The sequence below is a fragment of the Cynoglossus semilaevis genome, chromosome 19 (genome assembly GCF_000523025.1).
Source record: "Cynoglossus semilaevis isolate Cse_v1.0 chromosome 19, Cse_v1.0, whole genome shotgun sequence".
In the NCBI taxonomy this organism is placed as follows: Eukaryota; Metazoa; Chordata; class Actinopteri; order Pleuronectiformes; family Cynoglossidae; genus Cynoglossus; species Cynoglossus semilaevis.
Genome location: NC_024325.1, coordinates 8,489,379 through 8,500,811, shown reverse-complemented (window position 1 = coordinate 8,500,811; position 11,433 = coordinate 8,489,379). Strand labels below are relative to the sequence as shown.

The window sequence follows — 11,433 nt, the reverse complement described above, 5'->3', positions numbered from 1 at the left end:
ATATATATATATATATTAGAAATAAGGCACACAATTTATTTGCAACACGCCATTAAAAGTTAGAAGAAGAATAAGTGCATAAAACATAAAAGTACATAAATTACCCCACAGTAATTCTGGAACATTTGGAGGAACAAAACTTAAATGTGTCTTTTTTTATTAGCCTCGTTCCTGTAAGCTGTTATGGGTGTGGTCGAGCCCCATTACCCTGAACCACTGCTGAACAGAGAGAGAGAGAGAGAGAGAGAGAGAGAGGCCTAACGGGGGCCGTGCCCCAGATGTTTTCTTTAGAAAGAAAATAGCTGTGTCTTCTGCAGTTAAAGTTGTGAGAATGAGCTTTTGGTTTGTTCCCTTTAAATACAGCATTATTTACAAACAAAAATAAAATGTTATAAGAAAATAATTTGACTAAAAGTTTTACTTAGAAGTCCATAGATATTAGTCATAAAAAGTCTTGAACTTTCTCCGTTTTGTGAAAAATTTAGGTCAAATCCTGTGTGATAAAATGCGGAGCTCTGGTGTCACTGGAGTCAAAGATTTCCTATTTATTTCTAGAAAGTACTTTTTGTGGTTTAGTGTGATGTAACTTTTTTAGAAAATTCAGAGAAGGAAGTGAAGAAGAAGGTGTGTGTGTGTGTCATTGTGTGTGTGTTTCTGGCTGTTAAGTGTGTGTTTGGAGTTCTTCCTTTAGCCATGGCACTCCCTCTCTCTCTCTCTCTCTCTCTCTCTCTCTGTGTGTGTGTGTGTTGTTGCCGGCCTTCCAGAAAAGGGTGTGTCCGCCTGCCTGCCGCTGAAAGGGAGGGAGGTGTCACTTCAGGGCTACTCCTCCCTGCTCCGTCTCTGTTTCTCCCTCTGTTATTTCTCTTTCGCTCTCATTCCCTCAGTGGCAGCCTCAGTGTTCAGGCCTTTGTCTCTCTCTCTCTCTCTCTCTCTGTGTTTTTACTCCTCTCTCTTCTTTTTGTCTCATTTTAGTGAAAAACAGACAAACCTACTGCTCATGTTCAACTCCCCTCTCCCCCTTGTGGCAGAGAGGGGTTTTTTTAGCAGGTAAATGTTATCTGTGGACTTTCAGTTCTATTTCCTGTCTTACTTCCTGTCTTAACCTGTCTTCCTCCACAACTTCCTCGTCCCCCTTTTCTTTCCACCTTCCAACCCTGGATTTTGTTCCTCCTCCTGATGTCTTAAGTTCTTCTCATACCTTCTTCTCACCACCAGTTTACCCCATCCCCCCTCTGTCCCCCTTCTAAACTTATAACCTCTCCTCTCCTCCTACCTTCACTTCCTCCCCTTCTTCCTCAGCCCCTCTTCTTCAGTCTTCTCACTCCTTCTTTATTTTTCTCGTCCTGTTCCTCAGTGCCAGCTGAATTCTAAGCAGAAGAAGAATGCCGGCGGTACCCAGAAGAAGCAGCGGAGCCCGGCCAAGAAGAGTGTCCTGACCCGAAAACAGCAGAAGCAGCAACAAGAACAACAGCGGGAACAACAACCTCCACCACCTTCACCATCACCTCCCACACCTGCTTCCAAGGAGAAGGAGGAGGAGCCGGTGACCAGGCCCAAGTCGCCGCCAACATCACCGCTAACCGTACCTGGTGGAGAGGAGCAGGAGAACACAGGTGAAGAGGGGGAACAGCCGAAACTGAAAGTGGATATAAAGTCAGGCAAGAAGAGGAAGAAGAAAGAGAAGGAGGCTAAAGGAAAGGAAGAGGAGAAGAAGGAGGAGCATCGGGAGGAGGAGGAGGAGGAGGAGGAGACATCGGGAGGAGGAGGAGGAGGAGAACGAGATGCCCTCTGTACAGATCAAGCCTGAGCCGGAGGAGATGGAGTGCACGGTGAGGACCGGAGGGGGGGTATTGGTTGATTAATCAGAGGTGAAGGGGAGAGGGGTAATGAGGAGGCGGGGGAGGTGCGGGACAAATGGTAGTAAAAAGTCGCCATTCATGAAACTAGGAATTAGTGGAATGTAGTAACTTAAATGGCAACAACGACTAAAGATTTTCCTTTAAGGATTAGCTTAATTATATAACTGATGACAAAATGTAAACACAGTCAAACAGGAACATTTAGGTTTAGCTAAAGGTTAGCCACCGACAAGAACAACAGCTTCACACTTTCTAAATATCGACTGTCAAAAATAAAAACAGTTTAAACCAGGGTTAGGATTGGGTTAAGTACCCAAAATGACATGCTACTACTAAAAAAATCATTCCTACTAAGCATAAAAAAATTAGCCTGTAATTAGCTAAAATCTAGCTGTTTTTCTTTAGCTAGCCATAACTAGTTGTAATTACTTTATCGTTAACTAAAACTGGAACTGAATGTGGGGCAAGAAAAAGTTATTAGTTAAGAAATGTCAAATAAACAAGGAATTTGACAAAAATATTAATAAAGATTTTGCACAACATTAGCAAAAAGTTAACGTTTTGTCCAGTAGAAGATTAAAATTAGGCATGAAAAGAGTAATAAAACATCAAACCAATGTGTTAATTAAAAAACACTTGGCTAACTTAGCCTCTCTGTCCCGTGCGTCTTGGACTTCCTGTTGATGTTTGCAGAAGAAATTCACATGTTCAACTTCCTACTCACGAATTCCGACAGACCTTTGAGGTTACATTTTGATGCACTGCAGATTTGTTTATGAGTGTGAAAGCAGCAGGAAGTGAGCGTCTGCTGGAGCAGGAAGTGGGGGATCATTTGGTGGGTGTGAAGATAGATGGTGCAGGAATATGATGGAGAAAAAATGAGAGAGTGGAGCGAGGGAAATGAGAGGAAGACTGTGTGTGTGTGTTTGAGATGAGAGAGAGCAGCAGAGGTGATGAAGGAAGTGACGGAGACGAAAGATGAAGAAAATGTTATTTGACTTTTCCTCAACTTTAATCTTCTCGTAGTTTCTCCTGTTTTCCTCCTCCTCCTCTCATCCATCCTCCTCACCCGGTTCTTCATTCTTGTTTTCTTCCAGAACTTTCTCTCTCTTTTCCCCTTCCCCCTGGTGTCTCTCCTTGTCATTTCTTCTCCTCTCCGTCCTTCACTAATCCTCTCCCATCTCCTTGTCCTTATCCACCGCCACCATTATCTCCTCCTTTTGTTCCTCTTCCTCCTTGTTTACCGGCTGCCCTCCTTTTGGACAAATGACTTATTCATTCAGCTGTTTTGAAGATGAGTTGGTTTGATTGAGAGTTCAATGCTGGTTTTCAATCTCTCAGCTGTGGATTACTGAAACTAAAGCGTGAGTTATAAATATGAGACTCTGATAGAGACGACCCTTCACCTCCACAGGTTCATATCTGTTTCATCTTTAGAGGTGACAGGTTTTTGAAGACCAGGGTGATTTTTCTCTCTCTCGGGGGCTTCAACTCCTCCATCTTCTGATGAACTTTCAGGGGAGTGAACGAGTAGAAAAGGCTCCATAAAACTAATAGGGTGTAGGTCAGATGTCGCAGCAGCAGCAGCAGCAGCAGCAGCAGCAGCAGCAGCCACAAGAGGCGGCTGGGTGCCCCCCCACTCCTCCGACACCAGTCAGTATGAATCACTCTGAGGAGAAGGTTCTCACTCCTTCTCTGAGGGACACCACAGCACATCAGCCACACTCTCCCGTCCTTTCATCTCCCGTCATCAAACTGTTTGGTAGTAAATTTAATTAAATCATGGTGTAGAGCTGAGTGAGGAGTTAGTGTACAGTGAGAGGCTGGGAGTTTCTCTACGGTGAAGAGGAGCCTGTGTTTTTCTTTAGTCCTTTTTTTTTTTTAAACCATTTTCCATTTCATTAACATACCATATATGGTAAAGTTAGATTGTCTCAGACGACCTACAGTCAACAACAAGATCTGTTTGGGTGAGTGGTGTAAAGACAGGGTCAGTGAGTTAGCATGTATCTATCTAGCTGCTAGCTAGATACATGCTACTAGCTCTGTACAAAGACTTCAGAAAGGAAATCCAAAACTCTGAGACAACAGATGATTACAAAACACGACATATGGTGGTGGCCCTGAGTCGAGTAAAAAATATTAACAGACACTGAGTTCAAACGTAAACACAACGTAGCAGGGTACCACGCGGAGACGCCGTGGTACACAGCTAGTCTGGTATACCATAGTTACTATAGTATCTAGTTGTCTCTAGTTCTGGGTGTTGTGTGTGGACCTGTAACTAGTGTCCCCTTTTTCCTGGAACTCAATTTCTGCAACAGAAGGTAACTGACCAATCACAGAGCTGCTGTAGTTCCACCTAAAATTCATCATGTCCTATAATCAATAGGCATTTTTATCTTCAAATGTGTGTTTTATTGTTATTGATGCTGCACTTTTACTGTTTTCATCTTCAGAGTTAAACCCTGCAGCCTGGTATTAGTGGTGACAGAAGGAAAAAAAAATCAAAGGGTGTGAGCGGTAATGATAAGGTAAAGCCTGTCACACCGTATAGAAACCATTAACCAGGCCAACGCTGTGGAGGGGAAGGGTGTTGTTAGCTGTGCCGTGTGGTTGGAGGATGGGTGAGGGACGGAGGGAGGGAGCTGGAGGAAGTGTAAGGAGAGAGGAGGCTTAGGTGGAGACGACAATGATGATGAGGAGGAGACACAGTGACAGATTGCAGATGGAGGCTGGGGAGATAGGCAGGAAGGTGGAGAGGGTGTGGACGCTCTGATAAGGATGAGCTGCACTTCAGGATTAGGACGGTCGACCATTTTTGTCCTCTGGGTGGTGCGTTCAATGTGATCCCCCCCACCACCCCCTGCCCCCCCACCTTTATAACATTGTAGTACGTCTGAATTCTCTCTTAGAGACACAACACTAAATGATGATAAAAACAATAGTTTAAATCTTGTATGAAATAATTGAAAAAATAAATGTGTGTGTGAAGAGTCAAGCTCTATGTTTAGACTTCATGTACATTTTTTATTTTTTCAAAATTAACAGATTTAAAAAAAAATCTCTAAAATATCATTGCGATATGATAAATAATACTATCTTAACGTGACAAGGAACTTTAAGGCTAAAATTATTTAAGCTTAGGTCAAATTATTTTCTTCATCCTTAAAATCCAAAATCTATTTCGTCATACTTCTACTGTAACTAATAAAAATAAATTAATTGTCAGTTTAAAGAAATACAAATTTTGGATTTGCTCATTAAAAGTAATTAAAGATGAAAAGACTTGGAGAACACAATAAGATGAATAAATTAGCTAGTCATCTGCATAACACAGCACCCAAATTAAGATAAGGGAGTGCAGTAGAATTTCAACATTCCAAACAGAACAGCAGAGCCATTGAAGGTAGAATTCTTCAGAAATTCTTCTGTGAAAACCTCAGGTCTAATATTCCTCTGCCAGAGCGGTGTTCCCAGGAAGTCATTAAAAATGGCTCTCAGGGTGATGTCAGTCATGGTGACAAATGCTTGTTTGTGGTTCACTAGTGACCTGTCAGGCTGACTGATGCGGTCCTGTTTGTAATGTGTGTGGAGGGAAAAAAAAAAGACTCAGCAGCATACTGTAAGCTGGACCTCCAGTGAAGGCATGGCAACGGTGACCGGTGTGTTATTATCCTGTTAGTTTGACATGAATGGTGATTGATGTGGTCTTTGTGATACTCTGGTACAAAAAAAAACACTTGAAAGTATATTTTTAAGGGACCTACGAGACGAAGAGTAGGCGTTGGTTAGAACAGGAACGGAGCGTCGATGGTGTCGATGAGGTTTTGGGGTGAAGTCCGAGGTAAAGGTGATACTTTTCACGTGACACAAAATTCTCTCGAGCACAAAATTGTCTCGAGACAAATTTGATATATCGCTGGACTCTCACCGTAGTTGAATCACCGATGGACCTTGTGAGCAAGAAACCCCGAGATTCTTGAAGATTCTTCGGAGATAAGGTTAGCGTAACCACATATAGATGTAATATTTTGAACCAAAGGATGAAAACGAGGCACAGGCAGAGAGTGGAACGCGGAGGTGAAGGACAGAACAGCGGGACGTGAGGCCCAACTTTTCCACCTGCTGTTAGAAAAATCAAATTTCTGATTGAGTAAAACATCTCCGGTTTCTCAGAGGAAGGCGGCGATGATGTCACACTGTGTGATCACATGTGGCTGCAGGACTCAGAGGGAGGTCAGGGAACGGGGTGGGGTCGTATGCGCATTTGGTGTGGTTTGGGTTAGAAAAGGGTGGGGGGCTGGGTGGAGTAGAGTTGTGTAAGACATCGTTAAGCCGGGGTCTGTGTGTGTGTGTGTGTGTGTGCTGACCACACCTCTCAAGTTCCCCTGGAACACAGGGGAGTGGAGTTTCCTGTACAAAGATAAAGTCTCCAGGAAACAGATCCCTCCTGGTTTTCTCTGCCCACATTCGACTAAAACCATGTTGGATGTTTGTCTTTCTTGATAAACAAGTACTTTTTGAAGGGAAACGCTTTTCTGTCGTCTGAGCAGTTCTGGGTGCAGTTCCTCAGTTTTACAGGAAAAAAAAGCCCCCGTCATTCTTTTAGAGCCACGTAGACCAGCAGAGTATGAGCTGATCATATCAGCAGCACATTCAGCAGAGGGTTCCTCACTGTACTTTAGAACCCAGTGGTTTCTCCAGACAGTAGTGGAACAGGTTTAAAATCATATCGTGTAAATGAGTGGTTCTCAAACTTTTTATACTCTGAACCACCTGAGAAAACATGGAGCTCTCCGAGCACCACCATGATGACCAACAGTAGAATCATAGGCCTGTCAAATAGTTAATACATTCAAACTAATCACAAGGTGGATTAATTAATTCATTGTGCTTAATTACCATTCCTAATTATGACATGACTTTTCCTGTATAATGTTGGACCAGAAGGACAGGGACAGGGACAGGGACAGGAACCTTTTCCTGTATATTGTTGGACCAGAAGGACAGAAACAGGGACAGGGACAGGGACAGGGACAGGTAGATGGATGTGTTTCACAGTCCATCTGGTTCCGTTGATGATTCAGTGAAACTACAACTGTGTAATTGACAACACGTGTACATGAGCGACTGTGGATTACATCACAGATAAGTGGACGGACAGTGGGATTGTGGGTTTTTTAACATGCGCATCGTTCACAAGAATGTAATCTGATTACTTTCACAAGTCAACAATTTCAGTGCGAACAAAGCCAGATGCACTCATTTGGCTGTTTTGACCCTCAAAGATGGAACATTCTCTCTCTCTCTGCTTTTCTGTCTTTCACCAGTCTTCTTCTTCTTCTTCTTCTCCTCCTCCTCCTTCTTCTTCTCCTTCTTCTTCTTCTTCTTTCCTCTCTTATTCTCTACATTTCACTCTCTCTCTCTCACCCTAATAGGATATGTCGAGGGAGGCTCTGCTTCCGCTCTCCCCGTCTCCATGGTAACCGCGGCTCTGGCGGGAGTTGCCGAAAAGACTGTGTATCCTCCTGAACACCCCCTTTCCCCCGCTCCACGGTGCACACACACACACACACACACCGACACAGATAGACGCACAGATACACACACACACACACACCACTTCCTCCTTGTCTTCTTCCTCCTCCACCTTTACACACTCTCTCTTCTCTCTCAATGTTTCCCTACCTCTCTCACCCCCTCCCTGCCCCCTCGTTCTCTCTCTCTCTCTCTGTAACTCACCACTTGAGCTAAAGGAGAACATACATACACTCTCTCTCTCTCTCTCTCTCTCTCACACACACACACACACACACACACACACACTGAATACCTGCCAGCATAGCACAGTGAATAGTCCTCAAATCTCTCTCCCTCTCTTTCTCTCTCTCTCTCTCACACACAGACACACAGAGACACAAATACGCACATATGCTCACAAATAGAAACACAAACACACAATGAGGTCCTCTGTCCATATGTGTGTTAGTGTGTGTGTGTGTGTGTCACTGATGTATGCACATAAACAAGTCAGTTGTCCTCTGCCAGAGGCAAACGAGAGCAGTCATGCACAAAGACGGACCACAACAACACACACACACACACACACAATCTCCCCCACCGTGTGTGTGAAAGAGCATGAGACATTAGAGGGTAGAGACCTATTTACTGTGCATTGGCAAGTAGGGCTTTGGTTGTGTGTTTGTTTTGAAAGGATGGACTACATTCACGGTTTGGGGATAGAGAGAGAGAGAGAGAGGGGAGAGAGAGAGAGAGAGATGAATGCATTGCAGATATTGGATGCTTGCAGCTTCCTCTGCTGGTGCAGGGTGATGATGTCATTGTTGGCAGTTGACTTCCTACTGACTTGAGCTTCCAGGAAGTTATAGAAAAAAAGACAGAAACCAAACAGAGAGCAGACGTTCTGCCTGGAGCAGCAGACTGGACTGTGTGTGTCCCAGTACTTCAGAGGGGGTTTTCTATGTCAAGTTTCTGAAATGTTTAAATCCGCAATGATGTATTTGTGTCCTTGAACGCCTCGTGTCTTGGGGTAAATGTGAGAAAATGCTGCTCTGAGCCTTGACTGTGAACGCCTACGACAGCATGTGGTTAAACCCACCTGACCTTTGGGTTGACAACCAACAACCAACCGATTAACCACAACACATAAAAACAGGTTTCCATATAAAACTGCGAGAAAGTCTTACTCATTATGTGTATGTGAAACATATTTACCTCCTGCTTTTTTCATTGAAATCAGTTGAGAGAAATGTTGATTTTATTTTAGCTCAGAAAAACACTCTTCCAGCTGCCAGTCTACTTCTGCCTCGTGTGGTCAGTTTGTGTCATTGAAGTCATTTTTTCTAAGTACTCAAAGTTTTAGGTTTCAAAACAACGCAGTAAAGGAGATTTTTAACACAATTAAGATCCTTTTAGAAGTTTCTGAACTTTTAGAAGTCTAGTCTGTGAGGTCGATAGAGACAAAATGTTCAAACGCTTTGGCCGTCGTTTGGCTATTTGGTCACTTTTTCCTCCTTATATTCATGGATCAAATATACTGCAGTGACCACACCACCACAGAAGTCAGCAGTGGTCAAGCAGACCCTGTTTGCCCTCAGTATTTTGGGCATGTTTCAGGACAATTAATAAAATTAAATAACCATTCCAGGATGTCCTCAACCAGTTTGGATAAACTGCTACATTGACCTGTGAACTTTGGGCTTTTTTCTGTCTGCGAGATTTTTTTTTTTCACAAATGAATGCAACAAGTTCAGGCAAATGTTTAGTCAGTTCCTGTGAAGGTCAACAAGTTCAGACAAATGTTTAGTCAGTTCCTGTGAAGGTGAGATTAAATGCCTTAGCAGGGAACTGATAAATGAGCCATAAAGTATGTCTATTAGAGCTATTGTGACGAGATATGTAAAAGAAAACCAGATTTGATAAGTACATTTAAAAAGTGCATCAAACCCTGTCAATCAAAGGCATTTTCCTATCAGCTGTAGACGTGGGCGACGTTTATCTCTCAGTTGACGCCACTTTTGTTTGTTAGAATGCTGAGGCTATAAAAGGAAACAGCACATGTAAAACGGTAGTTATATTTTTATTTAGAAAAAAAAGTCAATCTGTATATAAATACTTGTGTCTCTACATTTCCTGTTTCCTGTCCTGTATATATGTTGATTTGTCAACAGAGCAGCTAAAATAGCTAGCTTGCTAAAATAGCTTCAGTAAAGCTAAGATTAGGCTAAATAAACTATATGCTTTATAATATTTATAGTAAATTATTAATGTTTTTTGTCGAGGACTTTAGGAATCACAGAATATAAGATACAATAGAACACATTACTTTTGGTTCTGCTCGTTCTGACGTTGCTGTTTGTGCTATTTTAGCGTGACGCTATCTTTACAGCTACACCTTCCAGTACTATGAAAGGGTGTAAATTTGTTGGGTTTTATGTTGTGTAAAATTAGCGGTGTGTGCTGTCTGAGTTTTATTCGTTATGCAAATTTTGGATGTCGTTTTCTTGGTGGTCTCGTAATCTGTGTCGGCTTAAACAACATATCTGCTCCGTGAGGGCAAGGCAGGAAGCAGCACCAGGGAGACTCTGTTCAGGTGCAGCAGGTGATTTATTTACAGGTGAGCAACAACAACGCACCTGTATGTAGCATCGACTGCAGACTTGTTTTCTTCAAACAGCGTGAATGAGCAACAACAACAATGTCTCTTTGGACACAGACGGGCTCTTCCCTAAACATCACAGACGTGAAATTTTCTTCTTTACTTGAATTACTAGGAACACAGAACATTTTACTTGAATTACTAGGAACTCACAACATGACCTGACCAGAACACTCACAACAACTACAGGACAATGATCCCACAGAGACAGCGTGAGGGAGGTGTATATACCCAGGGCACCAGGTGACACGAGTGAGACTAATCAGAGACACAGGTGATTGTGATGACACTGACTCCACCCAGCAGACGAGACAGGACGAGGAAACACAGACAGCCCCAACAATATCAACCTTTTGAACTCTTTTACTGTTTTAATGAATCTCCATCAGGAAGCACAAGTGTCCGTAGACTCTAATATTTCATACATTTGTGTTAAGTATTCTAATTTTTACAGCTGTCAAGCCCTTTTGTCTGCATTTTAACTTTGAGCTGAAATGTGGACTCACAGAGATCCGACTCTTAGCTGGAAACCTTTTATTCAGCGGAAAGGCTCGCAGAATACTAATCAAGTTCCTAATTGACGCTTTATTAAAGCCATCCATTCAGTAAAGTGCATTAATTATGGCTCTGTCTGCTCAAGTCATGTTCAGGGTCAGAACGTTGATTGCAATATGAATATACATGTCGCTGTTTTTCTGCACGTCCAGGTCGTTTAAAGAAAACTTGGTATATTTTTTTTTTTGCGGCTGGGCTGAGAAATGACTGCAGAAATTATGGGATGAAAATCACCAATATTTTAGGACCAGAATTTGTCTGTTGTTCTTGTGCTGCTTGAACAAGTTCTTGAATGCAATTATTGGGAATTTGGGAAATGAATAGTTTAATTTTCATTCCGTGACACCTGAGCTGCACCGCGTCATCATTAAACCTCAGGTGAAGCTCGCCCCAGGGTCGGAGCACGTCAGGCCATCCGATGTGGGTGTTTGGGCCAAACGGGTTACTAAGCACCCGGGTAATCAACACTGGCAACTGCGATTAGGTAACATTAGGCCGAGCCAGTGGACGTTGGGGTCGTGCCGGCCTCAGCAGGCGGGGGGGGGGGGGGGGGGGGTGAAGCCGAGTGAGGAGTAGACTTACCGTTTAATGCAGGGTGGGGACGGTTGGTGTTTTTTTTGGGTGGGTCAGGCCAGCGAGGGGTGGAACATGTGTGTGTGAGTGTGTGCATGATAGGCGAGGCCCGCGTGTTTGGTGCTTAATATCTCCACCAGCTGTTGTTTTTCCCTCCCTCTCGTCTGCCTTCACACTCTCCTCCGCTTCACACAGTTGTTATGGACTCACAGGGCTGCAGCATGTGCATGTATATAAACATCATTACATGTAAGTTCTTAATGG

At 43.2% G+C, this 11,433-nt stretch overlaps 1 protein-coding gene across 1 annotated transcript in view; it reads left to right on the top strand.

The window, feature by feature from the left end:
• klf8 (Kruppel like factor 8) overlaps nucleotides 1-11,433 on the top strand; it is a 49,687-nt gene that overhangs the window by 23,063 nt on the left and 15,191 nt on the right. Inside the window, exons 2-3 of the mRNA XM_008332731.3 lie at nucleotides 1,355-1,721; nucleotides 1,753-1,829. Coding sequence (XP_008330953.2) covers nucleotides 1,355-1,721; nucleotides 1,753-1,829 — 444 coding nt within the window. The remainder of the gene's footprint in view (nucleotides 1-1,354; nucleotides 1,722-1,752; nucleotides 1,830-11,433) is intronic.